Raw genomic sequence first — 16,341 nt, 5'->3', positions numbered from 1 at the left:
CTGTTCTAGGTCTAGGACCTGAACGCGTCTGTTCTGACTTGCTATAGACAGATAAGGAAAAGATATTATTGGATGCCATTCCTAGGAATGCTACAGATTTATCCGTCTGTTCTTGGAGATTGGAATACTGAATTCTGCAGGAAGGAACACTCTTACCTCCTGGTCATAGAGTCCTTAGCAACCACCAGCTTCAGGACACAGACAAAGAGTCAAGACTCTTTCTGGTACAGATAAACAGGTCTGAGGCAGCAAGCCAGTGACACAGTTGAGACCTTAGCCATGGCACGTGTAACACATTCAGAGCCAACACCTCCTCTGGTGGGAAAGCGCATGATTTTTACAGGTAAAGAGATTTTCCGTATGCTTTCTCACAAGGAGGCCTGAACTTTCTTTTCCCTCACCCATATTATGCTCACCTATGATACTCACATAATGGATATAAGAATGAAATAATCACGTATGTTTATTTTATATGATACCGCTACGCTTATTAGGCATAACCAGTTTGGGCATCAACGCCGTGTGCCATCCACAGATCTGTGACACCCCAGCTCTCACGATAATCTGAGTTCACTTTCACAAAAGAACGTTTGTATATCATAAAGGTTATGTTTTGCGTAAAGGGAACTACCTTTGTGTAAAGGGAACTACCTGAGGTTAATAAAAGGTATGCTTTGATCTAATTTTAATTTTTACTGATTGAAGTTTCTTGTACTTTTATAAACTTGACATGTTTGATGGATTAAAAACTTGAGTAGGATGCGATGTGCATTAATCCTAGTAAAATTGTTGGCTTCCATTTTTTCCTTTGACTTGTAAATGATTTGGGTGGTATGCGTGTGTAGAATTATAATAAAATGTAATTAAATAGAGTATGACTAATTGTAATAAGTCTATAAGGAAAAACTAATTGATCTTGTTTCCTTTATATTTTAAAATAATGAACATATTTTATAAGCATATCCCCTGGCTTATCTGTAAATCAGTCATGAGAAATCTGACCCCAACTATTTGCCATCTATTAACTTGTTTAAGTATACATGTATACAAGTATCAGAATTGTTAACTTGTACCCCTTGGCAAAAAAACAAAAAAAAAAATAACAAAAAACTTAATCAACTGGAGAACAGTGCCTCTTTGCAGTTTCTTTTGCTTTACGTACAGACTACATATTTCCAAAGTTACTTAGGTCAGCTCCTTTTCCCTCACTCCCTTCAGTGGGTTGTTTCATACATTTGTAATGCAGTTAGATTCTCTCGTCACAGTCTGAATTCCTTTCTGGAGTCTCCTACATGATTTCTTTTTAATTTGAAACATATCAAGGTTTGCTGTTTGTGCTGTAAAGTTTATAAGTGTTGACAAATTCATAAGGCTAATTGTAATTATATCCACTACTATGGTATCATACAGAATAATTCCACCACATTAAACATCCTCTGTGCTTCAGCTCCCCGTTTCCCTCTTTTCTGTCCCTAAGCTCCTTGCAATCATTGATCTTTTCACTGTCTCTACAATTTTGCCTGAATGTCATAGAACTGGAATCACACACTTTTCAAATTGGCTTCTTTCATTTGACAATACACATTTCAGTTTCCTCTCTGCCTTCTTGCGGCTTAATAGATCATTTCTCATTATCACTAATATTCCATTGTATGATTATACCACGGTTTGTTTATCTATTCACCTATTGAAGGACATTGTGGTTGCTTGCAGTTTTTGGCAATTCTGAAGAAAAGCTTCTAAAAACATTTCTGTGCTGACTTTTGTGTGGATATGTTTTCAAATCAATTTGGTAAATATGAATGTGATTGCTGGGTCATATGGTAAGACTATGGGTAGCTTTGTAAGAAAATGCCAGGCTGGCTTCCAAAGCTGCTATACCATGGTGCATTCCCACCAGTCAAGAGGGAGAGTCCTTGTTGCTTTCATCCCTGACCGCATTTGGTAGTGTCTGTTTCTTTTCTTTTTCTTTCTTTCTTTTTTTTTTTTTTTTTTTTTTACTTTTAGCCATTCTAATAGGTATGTAGTTACATCTCATTGTTGTCTTAATTCACAATTCCTTAATGAACAGTAATCCTATACTTATTTGTCACCTATAAATAATCCTATACTTATTTGTATATCTTCTTTGGTGAGATCTCATAATGTCTATTTTCTAATTGGGTTTTTTGTTTTCTTATTGAGTTTGAAGAGTTCTGTGTGTATTTTAGATACAAGTCCTTTATCAGATAAGTGTTTTGCAAATATTTTCTCCAAGTCTGTGACTTGTCTTTTCATTCTCTTGACAGAGTCTTTCATAGAGCAGAAGTTTTCAGTTTTAATAAAGTGCAACTAATCAATCTTTTCTTCCATGAATCACGCTTTTGATGTTGCATCTAAAACCTCAGTACGAAACCCAAGGTCACCTAGATTTTTCTCTTATGTTTTCTTTTAGAAGTTTTATAGTGTTGTGTTTTCATTTAGGCCTATGATCCATGTTGAGGTGAGTTTTGTGTCTCAAACTTTTCATTTCCATCAGCCAATAAATTTCCTTGTTTCCTTAAGTAGTTTTCTGTCACTAGCAAATGTGTGTCTAAATTGGTACTTAAAATTGCTTCTAATTTATGTCGGTGTATTCTTATGTGTGTTTACATAGTTCAAATTCTTGTTACCTTTGATAGATGTATGGTCTTTCATTATATTTATATATAATAATTACATATTGATTGTTATGTAGTAAGCATTTTATTTATGTAGTAATAATATATTAATTTTTTTATGTATTAATTGTATTGATATATATAATAAACTTCACATTCTATATTTTATGTTTAATTTCCAAATTTTCACTATAATAAAAAAGCTACGTGAATTTTTTTGCACAAACTATTTTTCTCTTTCTTTTACTTTTTTGTGGTATGTTTACAGAGCGGGTGAAAAATACAGACTTTTATTAATGCCACGAACTTTAGAGGACTATGTAAACTACTTTGAAAAATGTATTTAAAGCCTGCCAATATTTTGTAAATCACTTTTATTTATTTTTAATAGAGAGGTATGGATTAATATTTTTTGGATGTAACTTTTAAATTTTTTATTATGAACATTTTTAAACATATGCCAATAAACTCCCACTTACCTATCAAGCATACTCGACAATTACCAAAATTTTTCCACATTTGATTTACATCTTTTTTCTTTTGCTTTTGCTGAAATAATTCTAAAGTGAATCCCAGATAGCATATTATCTCACACCTATATATTTCAATGTGCATCTCTAAAAAATATGAACATATTCTTACATAATCAAATTGCCATTATCACACCTAACAAAATTAACACATTTCCTTTGATATCATGTAGTAACTAGTTCACAATAAAATTTCCCTGATTGTCTCTAAAATGTATTTTTAGAGTTGACTGTGAGATAAGGATTCAAACAAGGGCCGTACATTGCATTTGGTTGTGTTGTCTGTTTTAGTGTCTTTTAAGCTGGTTCGGTCTTTCTTCTTTTGTTTCCTTGCCATTTACTTGTAGCAGAAATTAGGTCAGTTATCCAATAGAAAGGCCCAATGATCTGAATTTGTCTATGGCTTGCTTGTTGTGTCATTGCTGTATCCTCTGTATTTCCTGTATTGAGTTTGGCTCGAGAGCCTTGATTACAATCAGATTCAACGCTTTAGGAAATCTTGTGTTTTGGATGCTGCTATGGTCAGTACGGGAGACACTAACTCTTAAGCACATAACATAACAAATTCAATTCCTATAAGCCCATCACTTAGTACCTTTCTAACTTATTGGGTCTCAGACCCCTTTCCTCGCTATTTGGAACTGTTTTTAATAGAAAGCTCATGTTCTTATAAAAACATTGGCAGAAATGGTTATGCACTCTCGTTAGGCAAACAAAAAATTGATTTGATCCATAGCATACATTAAATATTGTATAGTTGCAATAAAAACAGAAGCTACTTTGTTACTATTGATAATGAATGTAAAACAACAAAATACAATGAAAATAATTTTTAAAAAATTATCTTGAATGCTGATATGCACGGAAAAACTAGCCAGATAGTAGGCTAGGAAAATGGCTGAGAAATTTTGTGGCAATTTTGAAGATGATTTCAGAGCATTTTAAGGAGTTTTGTAGGATTTTTATTGATGTCTGATTTAATTTTAAAATAAAAAAGTCTTTCTTTTGCTATAAGTGTAATATTACTCATACTTATCACTGATAGCTAGAGTTCTTTTAATTTTCATTTCTTTGATTTCTAGTGAGATTCATTAGTCTATGAGACAATTCACAGTGTGTATTAGTATATCTTGACTACTTCCCTAATTTGACCACTCATCAAGTTTTATTTTTCTATCAAACTTTAATAGTTCTCCTTTAAAAGTATATTTTTGATACTAAATTTTTTATCCAATAGATTTGAAATACAATTTAACAAATATAAATCAAATCCCTATTGAATACTAAAAATTTGACCATGCGCTTTGGAGAATCCAAAAAGGAACATAAGACCTTTCTTTTTAGAAGCTTATAATCTATTGTTCTGGTGAGAACATGATAGGTTATCTTGACATCCTACTTGTTTAATCTAAATATCCATCACAGCGAAGTGTGGCATTGAAAGAAATCACAGATCTAATACTCAAGGCCTTGAGTATTAGAAGTGGAAAGAAGTGGAAAGGAGGAAAATTACCTCATCTTACACTCCACCAGCTTCAGCCATATGTTTTGGCTTATTTCGTTTTTCCTACTCATTTCTTTTCTTTTTGAATATTGTAATTAGAGCCTCCTACATTATAGATGGATCCTAGGGTTTATTTAATTTGCAATTAATAGAAGGATAGAGATTCTTTTGGGAAAAAAAATGTTAGTGAGTCCAACTTTTAAGACTTTTTGAAAAGCTGATATGTAGCATGTACTCTATTAAGTACATGAATCTAGTGTTCAGCTTGATAACATTTCACAAAGTGAACACACCTATGTGTCTACTTTTTAGAGCAAGGTAGTGAACATTTACATCACCCTAAAAAGTTTCTTTATGTCCTTTCACAGTCAATCCCCTCCAATTCAACCACTGTTCTGATTTCTATAATCCATATGTTTTTGATAACTGTGAGTTTAATCTGATAGGGTAAATTATTGTTTATATTTAAAAAAAAATTTATTTACTGGCTTATTCTTCCATATAAGTTTTACTATTAATGTGCTAAGTTTTATTACAGTGAGGAAATTTTTATAGATGTTATTTTTGTGTTACAAAGATCTTACTATAAAAACTAATATCATAAACATAATCATGAAAAGGTTTTAAAAGTATTTTAGAACATGGTTATGTATTTCTAAAATATTTGTTTACATATACATGATATAATTTGTTTACCCAGTTCCAGGTCCTATGCTGTTGTTTTAAAGTTACAAAATCATGTTTTTTAAAAACACATTTTTACATTCAGATTTTTTCATGAATTCTCACTTGGTCCAAACTAAAGAGATTTATGGGCTACCTAATATGAGATGTTAAATGAAAAAGGCATCATAACAGATCATCTCATTTAACCTATCATTTTACTGAAGTTAAAAAAGCTAAGTCAATTCTTTAAGGTCACACAGTCTTGATCAGAAAAATATAAGCCTCGGCCTGTTCCCTGTTTATGTATTTATGTGCATTACCTCCAGGTATCTAACTAAATAAAAATGTTAATGTAATTTAGTCAGCCATCATATATCTACTAGAAAATCCGCTCATGTAAATCAGGAATATTGCAGAATTCCATCTTATAAAGGAGTGATCACAACATGGGATTTCTGTTAGGAATACATTAGAATTGGAAATACTCTCTAGGAAATGGCCAAAAACAATATGATGAATGAAACTGTAAGTGGTAGGAGAAGTACATAAATGTGCATGTAATTTTGAAAAGCATTGCTCCATTAGCCTGGGTTTCAGACCCATTTATTCATCTCATTTTTTTGTCCTGTGAAATTGTCACACTAATAGTTATGTCTCAAATTCAATTATTTTAAAAATAGAAAATGACTTCACACTGAACTGCCAGTGGTTTCCTATTTGAAGAAAGAATAAAACAGTCCTAACTGCAAACTCAGCTGAAGTCTCACCACTACAATTCATGAAGCAAATATTTTAGATTTTAAAAAACTAAATCATGACAAAATCTTACATATTTTAATAGTAGTGACACATTTGGTCGACTAATCTGCATTTTATTCTATAATCATATAGTGTCATTTGCCTGAATCAAAATTTATCTATAAATGACAGCAGTCCCAAATCAATTCTACCTTAAATTGTTGGTCATCACCAACGTGACATGCAGGAAAACAAACAAACAAACTTGAGTTGTTGCCACACTTTGAAAGCATCTAAACCAAACTCTTAGAAGAGAACTTCTAAGGACATGCTTTGTCTTATACTCTAGTTTTTCTGTTTTTGTTTTTTTAGAACAATAAACACCTTTATTACATGAACTAAGATGGAAAGGAAAAGGATTGTTTGCCTTTCCAGGTCTTGATTTAATTTTCCAAAGTTGATACCTTGTAGGTTATATTAATATTGCTTCTTCATGTCAGCGAGAAATGCTCAGGATTAAGCAAAAAAAGTTTTTGCTGTTAAAATAGGTTTGAAAAAATTCTGTCAAAGATTCGTTGATTGTTTACTGTGCAATCTTCTAGGAAACAGAGATAAGCATGAAGATTCTGCTTCAGCAAACATGGGCATCAATCTTGGCTTTTCCTATCAACCTTTTTTACCTCAGCTTTCTCATCTGTAATTTGGGGGTAATAGTACCTATTTCATAAGATTTTCTATGATGAATTAATGAAAGTGCCTGCATACAATATGAATTCAATAACTTTTTGGCAGTTTCTTTTTTTTTTTAAGGAGTTGTACTATGTCTTTTTTTGAGAAGCTGATTATCTGGAGGAGGGAGGTACTGGGAGAGGACACAAAAATTATCTTAAAATCCTAGTTTTTCATAATAAACCAACCAAGCACACTTTATTCCCCAAAGTCTGAAACCATAAGCAGATTTTTAAAGGGTCCAGAGAAGTAATCTAAAGTTACCTAAACCAGTGGTTTTTAAATTGTAATGTGCATATTACCCACCCGGGGAGTCTTGTGAAAATGCAGATGCTGATTCCATTGGTCTGGGAGGTGGGGGGCCTGAGAATCTGCATTTCCACTAAATTCCCAGGTGATGCTATGCTGTGGTCTTGCGACCACACTTTTGAGTAACAAGGATCTGAACTCTTCTGGCTGCACCACTTACCTACTGTTGGGGCCTTGGACAAGATATTTACCTCTCTGTACCTCAATTATACCATCTGTAAAACAGCAATAATATTCACGTCGGGTGTTTCAGTTGAGTTAATGTACTCAGAGTACTGAGAACAGTGCCTGGCGCGGGGTAAGCTCCATGGACGTGTTAACCCTTGTCATCTGATGTCGATCACTAACGATACAGGAAAACTGCTGGCCACGGGGCCCGGAAGATGCAGTCATTTGTGATCCTAATAATTAGAACCCACAACACAAAATATATATTTTTACCTGCTCACTATTGGTCTTCCGGATTTTCCTATAAACTTGATCTGAATAACACGAAAGAAAACAAGTGCCATTTAAAAAGATACTAAGGTGGAAAGGCAGATTTTGAAATATTACCTGTAAACCTCATAATTTGCATAATCTTGGTTGATAAAATCATATGTCATCCTATAGTCAGGGAGAATAGAATAGAATAGAATAGAATAGAATAGAATAGAATAGAATAGAATAGAATAGAATAGAATTTGCACAGGGAGCCCTGAGTAGAAAGTCTTTCACTACAGATCATGTCTGTTTGTTTACCGAGAGGCTGTTTCCCACTCCTTTCCTGCCTTTCCTGCCAGAGGAGGGGTAGCACTTGCTGACCTCCAGCAAGGAAGCATTCACCCTGGATACCTGCTGTGTATCTTCCTAGTCAATTTCACTCACAGCAAGTGCTAAAAAATAAAGTGCCTCGCTGTCTTGCTAACCCCAGTTGCCAGCAATTATCTCAGAAAAGGGTGAACTTTTCACAGAGACGATTAAAAGGTCCTTTTGACCACAGATACCATCTTTTAGAAAAAGGCATTCCAGGAAAAGTCTGAGGCCGATAGAAGATTATCCACATCTTTAAGGATAACGGCACTGGAAGAGACCTCGAATCATTTATGTGGTCAAATCATTTATTTGGGGCAGCACTTTCTAAAACAAAGGAGATCATTTCGGGAAACTACAGAATTGCAGGAGAGGCAGTCATTTAAAGGAAAGAGATAAGTAGACTGATTGTTCCTGTTCTGTAATAGGGTTGAAGTAGACAGAAATCACAAAGAGACCTACTGTCTCATTTCCAAGCACAGTCTGAGCAGGATGGAGTTTCTCTGACAAGTACCTAGAACAGCCTTAGGAAATCTGGGGTGGAAAGAGGTAGTTTCATTTATTTCTAAGCCTCATTCTTGGCAGTCAGGTGAACTGCCCTGGAAATGGAGGTGGCAGTGCCAGAGGGTAGAGCCAGGAACCCTAAGTGGCTGGAATAAATGTAGCAGCTCCCAAGTTTACTAAACCATAATCGAAACTCACCAATGCATAATTGGGGGAGGCAGGAGCCTCCTGAGAAGAAAAGAGACATGGTGTGCCATGAAATGGGAACCAAATCCATTTGGTGGTTCTTTGTCACATCCTACTGTCAGTGATGACAATATCTCCCTGAAGGGGTGTATGAGCTAATCACAGTCCCAAATCTTGGGCACTGATTCTCGAAATTTAATATGCATGAAAATCACTTATGGAGAGTTTGGAGAATGCAGGATGCCCAAAATTCTGAGTGAGATTTTCTGGGGCCCTAGGAACTGCAGATTAAGGAGACTCTGATACCAATAGTCCATGTGACACACGGGAAACACAGAACTCAGGGCAATAGGAACTGGACTCATTCTGCTCCTGGAAGCTCACACGTGCCCCAAGTCTGTTACTCTGTCTGGTCTAACTTGCCTGTAGTCAGAAGAAGATCAGAAGTCTCAAGCTCACAACCACTGATTTTTAAAAGCAATTTAAAAGCCCACAATTAAAAAAAAAACAAGAATAAGAACATTTACATAATTCAAATTCACATGTGTTATTTCATTCTGTAAATGACTATATAATACTGAAATATGCTTTTCAGCTCAATGAATTACATGTCACTGATGATAGGATAATTAGACATCTAAGTAGTCAAAACTTATGCAAACAAAGCTATCTGAAGTTAAAGGAAGATTAGTGAATAAACGCTGGCAGCATTTAGGTTAGATACATTCTTTGTTCATAGCAAGGAAATAATACCTCCCACACGTCTTTCTATTAGAGATTTCTAGACTCTCTTAAACTTCAATTTACAAACTAAGTAGTGATCACCACCCTCTTTCACAAAATAGAAGCAGAAAAAAGTAGACATGCTAGTCATGTGGACTAAAGAAATTTTTTTAAAAGTTTGATTTTATAAACCATTTCCTATTCAGAGGCTTGTGTAGCTGCTTAGACTATGAGATCCACCTCTGAGCTACACTTGCTTCCCTATTATCACCCCTCACAGGGTGTGCATGTACCTATGGGTGCACACGCATCTTCTAACATGTGGAAATGCCCTGAGGAATGTCAGGTCCTCTTATCTGCAGGGATGCAGAAACAAACAAACAAATAAAAAAACACCAAGAAAACCAAACAACCCCAAAACTGTCAGTTCTAGATTGCAGAAATTTTTCTTTTTTTCTTTTCTTTTCTTTTCTTTTCTTTTCTTTTCTTTTCTTTTCTTTTCTTTTCTTTTCTTTTCTTTTCTTTCCTTTCCTTTCCTTTCCTTTCCTTTCCTTTTCCTTTCCCTTCCCTTCCCTTCCCTTCCCTTCCCTTCCCTTCCCTTCCCTTCCCTTCCCTTCCTTTTCCTTCCTTTCTCTTCTCTTCCCTTCCCTTTCCTTCCCTTCCCTTCCCTTCCTTTTCCCCTTATCATTGACCTGGGTGGGTATATATTTACTCAGAAGATAAAGATTGAAATGAGAGTTTGCAGTGAATCCCCAACTCTGTGGCAACTCTACCTCTGCTTCCGAGGGAGGGAAAGTACTGTGCAAGTATTGTCTATGTGTATGGGTTGTTTTCTGGGAGGACTGTAATGTAGGAAGTTATTTACATTAGTCTACACATTGGTCGGGAACCCCATCCACCACTGTTACGTCAGCACCTCCCTGCTGCCCTTCTCCCAGGGCTCTCTGGGGCATGAGCAGCAGCCAGGAGAAGCAGTCGTTCACAGTCAGTGTAGGAGACCAAAGCCCCTGCCTTTGGGATTTGGGGTTTGAGGACCACATCGCCCTGGTCCATAGCATCTTCATCTGACTTTCTCTGATTGGCAGTCACAGTGTTAATAGCCTTGGAGGATGACTTTGGAAGAGTGAGATACTGATTTGCAACATCCAGCCCTGAAGTCAGACTGTCTCAAACATTATCTCCAAATTTGGATAAGAGTTTGTCCAGCCATTTTTGTGTGATGATGTAATGAACACAGACAGAAACTATACATGTAAACGTTCACCTCGCCACTGTGAATCACCTAATATAATGACAGAGTGCCTTCACTTAAAATGTTTTGAAGTTGAAACATACATTGGGGCTGAGATTGTGCCCAGGGGATAATTAGGTGTTGTGCAAAATGTTAGGACCATCTATTAAAATAGAGTTCACAGACGGTGGGATAGGGTGGACCCACAGATAAATGGAAAGGGAATGACATCCCACTCCTGCCTGTCCCAAAAGGCAGAGGGTCCCAAGTCAGGGATACTTCAATTTTCTGGCACTCTTTTTCTCACATCTTAACTAGACACAATTGGGTAGATAAAATTTTGAGCAAGTAACTCCTACATAAGGCAGCTTCAAAGACATAATGGTTATTCCTGTAGCCCGTTCATCAAAAGGAATCACAAGTGTTTGGGTCTTCTACTATCTCCTACCTTCACCAAATGACTGGTACAGGCTGTGCATAGATAATCACAAACCCTAGTTGGTCTCTGTTTACTTTTTTTTTTTAAATTGCTACCAAAGGACGTTTAGGGAATCTTGATTAGAGCTTTGACATTCAGCTCCAATACCTAGCCAATTGACTGTCTCTCCTCCCCCCACAAGCAGATCCAGCAGGCCAGATGGCTGGCGCCATCTCCTCATACATGTACTCTACCCTCTCTTCTGTTTTAGTTTCTCCTGTTGTCCAGATTGAGATCTACTTGTTCCAGCCACACCTTCGTTCTGTCTTAAGATGACTGACAATCCCAGTTTACCCAGGAGGAGGCGTGTCCTGGGACACAGAATTTTCAGTGTTAAAACCAGGATGACTGGTCACCCTAACTCTGGCCCTTAGTTGCTGCCCTGGCCAGGCCAGCCTCCGCAACCCCAACACATCCAATTTCAGGCGCAGGTGGAGTTCATTATTTGAATTCTGCACAAAGCAGGATGGGGGAAGTGTTCAAAACGTCAGGGCACTAGGCCAGAGTTCCCTCACCTATATGCCATTTCTAACTTCCTGCCCTGCAATCAATCAGAGAAAGAAGAAAAGGTCCAACGCTATTCCACAAATATCACTCGGAAGATATCCACCTACCTCTACTCTGAGGAAATCTTGCCCAATTATAAACAGGTGATAATCACTGGCCTATTTACCTCTGTCTGATTTGGGATTCCTCTCGACTAAAGACTACTTGTATCAGACCATCTATTGGGTTGATTGTAAACCCAAGTAGAAGGCCCTGAATCTATCTCAGATTGTTTCCAGCAACTCAAGATGGCCTCAAATTTTGCAAGGAGGGCAAGACTAGCATTCTGGGCTATTATACTTGCTTAGGGGAAAAACATAAATAAAATATTTTCCTTTTTATGTTTTTGACTTTTTTTGTGTCCTGTTTAATGATCAGCTGTCCATGTATTCGTCCAGTTTCTACCATTAATTGGTGTGTATTGCCCAATATTAGTTAAATAAATAATGTCAAGTACAAATGACAGGCCCACCTTAACATGTGTTAGCTAGACTGAACTCGTTGCCACAAACTAAATGTGTTGAGTTTGTACTGTGTCAACTTAGTTGAGCTGGAACTACATTTTCCAGAATTCCGTTCTCTGCCTAGTTTCGGGTTAGTCTGGACCACAAGAGACATTTTGTGTGCAATTTAGAAGGCAGAAGTGAAGCAATAGACAAATTATTTCTATGCTCAGAAGGCTGATATGGGCCACCAGGTGATATTGTAGCTCATGCCTTCTGTTGCTGATACGCTGGCTCACCTTGTTGGTAAGGGGCAGCTCCTAGCCTTCCAAGCCTCCCTCTTTAGCTTCATTGACTTCTAGGCCAACTATTTAATCCTATGACAAAAACTACAAATTTTTACTTCAAGTCATCCAAATCATCAAATTTGGAGGCTTGGAGGCCACGAGAGACCAACTTGGGTCCAGTTAATCCTTGTAGGCTCCAGTTTATCCTACAACCATAAAGCCCCCTTCAAATCTGTCAGGACCATTTCCAAACCACACACGGGACAGAAACAATAGCCAGCATCCTGGATTCACGTGATTCATTCTTATTCTAAACCTATACCTCTTTCTGTCTTGCCTCCCTGTATGTCTTATTGCCCCAACACTCTCTACCATTTTCAAACCCACGTTGGCATGACCCATTGCCTCTGATCTATTGTTTCAATCTATTACAGTGATTCCCTGAATCACTTTTCTAACCTGGTGGTGGTGATGGACTGCCTATCCATGGTGGGTATGTCATAGCCAGAGTCTTTCTTATGAAGCTGTGAATTTGGGCAGCTCTGGCTGGGAGACCAGGACTTCAGGACTCACCTTCTTTCTGGTTCCAGCTCCAGAGGATAGGGAGACAGCACAAAGGGTGGCCTAATGCAGAGTACATTCAAAAATGTTTGTAGAAGGACGGGGTAAATGATCTGAAGAACTGACAACTCTTTGAGAAGTTTGCAATCTATGGCAAACTTTCTTTTACCACACTGTTCATAGGCACTAACTTACGTGTTTCACCAATTAATTATTCTCCTATTCAGAGAGTCATTCTGTGTATCTGTTTATCTCTAAACTAGGTCAATAATTATCTCAGCATAAAAGGACAATGCAGAAGGAACACATCATTGTTCACTGTTTTTGCTTACTTCTTTGCCTAGAACAGGTGTGTGTTGGTGGAAAGGAGTCCCCAGGAGTACCTACTTCCTCTCTCATCCAGACTTTCTCTAACATTACTTTCTCAATGATTTATAATTTGTTAACTAATAGAGCACTACTGAGAGCAACATCCAGAAACAGATTTCAGACAATTTCTACCTACTCCCTGCAACCTATACTCAAGTCACCCCGTCCATTCCTGTCCCACCCATCCCTACAGAGCTTTCCAGGGCGCTGTTACTTTGGTTCATGCTCCTCTGAGACAGAGATTTGCTTTCGAAAAGTGAAGATTTTGCAGATGTATTGTGGGAAGCAATGGGAGGGACTCTTATAAGTTCAAAAGGAATGCATTTAACTCCCTCCTTTTCCCAGGTGCCCAGCAGCTGCTCACCCAGTGTCTCCTGGTGGGGGGCAGTCTGCTATAAGAAAATAAGAAATTGAGAGCACAGTAGGATTCCCCACGTTAGCTTTTTAACAAAAGGCGTGAAGTAACTAGGCTGCAACGGCATGGGGTTACCAAAGAAAAGGTAGGAAAATAGAACATAAAAGATGAAAATCTAGAAAGCACACCTAAGAGAGAAGGAAAAAGAAAAAAAATATATATATATATAGCGGAATTAATTCTCTCCACTTTTTTGTTAACTAGACAGTGAGAAACTAGAAAAAGCTCTGTCATTTTTAACTTGTTGCATTTTTCCCACTAATAATTAACACCTGATGGAGCAAAGGTACTGTTAGTTTGCAATTTGTGAACTTCGCAGGATTGAGTGGGCTAAAGAGAGTTCAGCTAATTGGTCCCTGTTTATCGCTTTCATTTCTGCATCTGCTATAAGGAATAGCCAGCGTTGGAAGAGGGTGGAAACCTATCAGGTGTCTTATATGAACCTATACAAGTCATAGTGGTCTGCTTGATGACTTCGCAGTGATGGTGGAAATAGGCTTTACATTCCATTTCTCTTATACAGACAGCATGAAGACTGAATACATTCCCTTCTCCACATTTCACATGTATTTGATTGTCTATATTTCTTAAAATTACAAATTCTAATTTTTCAAACATGTGTGTGGACCTCATCTATCTGTCCAAGACCTGATCAAGACCCACATTTTCCATGAATACCTCTCATGGAGGTATTCCTTCCTCCCTGAATTTCTTTTTCAGTGAAAGGCAGCCCCACCCAGGTTTACTTTAGCTGTTCAGTGTGCAAAACTTTTTCTTACCTAGATTACAAGCTCTCTAAGGCTGGACCACACCTTATCCTTTTGCCATCTCCTCATTCATCAACATACCATTGCACATGTAGTAAGCACTTAATGTAATTTTTAAACAGCTATAATGATCACTCTGTCTACATAAAAGCCTAGGTTTTTATCTTTTGCCAGTATTTTCATATACATTATTTCTATTTCTGTGTAAATTACAATGCAAAGCCTTACAAAAAGTGGAATTTCTTTGTTCCAACCCTCTCCCTTTCTAATAAACTATTTTGCTTTCCTTTGTCTAACAAACCTAGAAACTTTTGTGTTGCAGAACTTGCAAAGGCATTATTAAGCCTGGAAGTCATACCATTGTCCCCGGTTTTGCTTTACAAAAGGGACTAAGGGATACTGAATTAAATTTCATTTCTAAATGCTTTGCTACACTTGAAAAAGAAATTCTTCCTAAATGGAAAATCATGAGCTGTATTTCAAAAATTGAATTATTCCTGTAACAGTATAACACTACTTCAAAATGTGTTGCTTAGAGGTCTGTACCTGACTGATTCACATGAGACATTGGATTTCTCTCTTCCTTGCATAAGGACACTCTTTCTATCACATGTATATCACACATTTATTCATTTATTCCACAAATATGTATCATGCATCAGTCCCCAAGCATTCCCTGTATATTGGTTGAGGAAGGGAAAGAGACCAGAGGCAGAACAAATCTGGGACTTTCCAATTCTGCTCTTTTAGCATCAATTAACACCTAACAATATTGTTAAATTATTTACATTCTTATAGGGCTTGGAAGTCCCCGATCTGATTTTCCCATAATTCAGTAAGTATGTGGTTTTATTACCATCTCTCTGAGGACAACACTTGAGAAAAATTAAGTTGCAATTCATACAGAAAATTTTGGAGATTGTAGAGAAAAATGGATGATGAAATACCCAACTTATACATTTGAAAAGACAATGTAGGAAAATGTATTAAATAAAGAATTAGACTATTGGTTGATAGACTGATGGCCATTGTGGCAATGTGGTGTGTGTGTTTTGATGTGTTTTGGGAGGACTAGAACCACCAAGAGTGAGTGCCATTTGAGGTCACATACGAAAGCATGAATGGTTTAATCTAAGAGAGCTTTTCTAATTTTTTTCTTTTTAAAAAATGTGGTAAAATAAGATGATAAATTTAAATTTTTTAAAACATAAAATGGTAGATACTTAACAAAGATACAGTTCTGTAGCACTAAGTACATTTACACGGTTGTGCAACCATCGCCACCACCCATCTTCAGAACTTTATCGTCTTGTAAAAATTGAAACTCTGTACCCATTAAATACTAACTCTTATTTCCCCATCTCTATCCCCTGGCAACCGCCACTCTACTTTCTGTCTCTATGAATTTGACTATGTTAGTAACCTCATATAAGGGGAGTCAGACAGTATTTATCTTTATCTTTCTATGAAAGGCTTATTTCACTTGGCGTAATGTCCTCAAGATTCACCATATTACAGCTTGTGTCAGAATTTCCTATCTTCCTAAGGCTGACTAATAATTATATACAGTTATGGATGAAATTGTACCCCTCACACTCCCCCAAAATGTATAATGTGACTATTTGGAGATAGGTTTTTTTGGGTGGTAATTCAGGTTAAATAATATCATAGGGTGGAGCTCTAATCCCATAGAGCTGGTGTCTTATAAGAGGAAAAGCCATGTGAGGACACAGAGAGAAGGGGGCCATCTGCAAACCAAGGAGAGTATGTAGTCTCAGAACCTGACCCTGAAGTCACCGTATCTTGGACTTTCAGCCTATAGAACTGTGAGAAAATTAATTTCTGTTGTTTAAGCCACTTAGTCTGTGGAATTTTGTTATGGCAGCCCTAGCAGACACATACATGATACATCATGTACTTACCA

The 16,341-nt window shown here is 36.9% G+C and overlaps 1 protein-coding gene across 1 annotated transcript in view; it reads left to right on the top strand.

The window, feature by feature from the left end:
* Positions 1-279: 279 nt before the first annotated feature.
* Positions 280-16,341, top strand: part of SPMIP2 (sperm microtubule inner protein 2) — a gene marked incomplete at both ends in the record, with an annotated part of 64,030 nt that continues 47,968 nt past the window's right edge. Inside the window, 1 exon segment of the mRNA XM_081077360.1 lies at positions 280-343. Within this exon segment, the coding sequence (XP_080933486.1) occupies positions 280-343 (64 nt within the window).

The sequence above is a fragment of the Rhinolophus hipposideros genome (assembly GCF_964194185.1).
Source record: "Rhinolophus hipposideros genome assembly, chromosome: 16".
NCBI lineage: Eukaryota > Metazoa > Chordata > Mammalia > Chiroptera > Rhinolophidae > Rhinolophus > Rhinolophus hipposideros.
The sequence above is the reverse complement of the archived record's forward strand: the minus strand, read 5'-3'. Positions and strand labels throughout refer to the sequence as shown.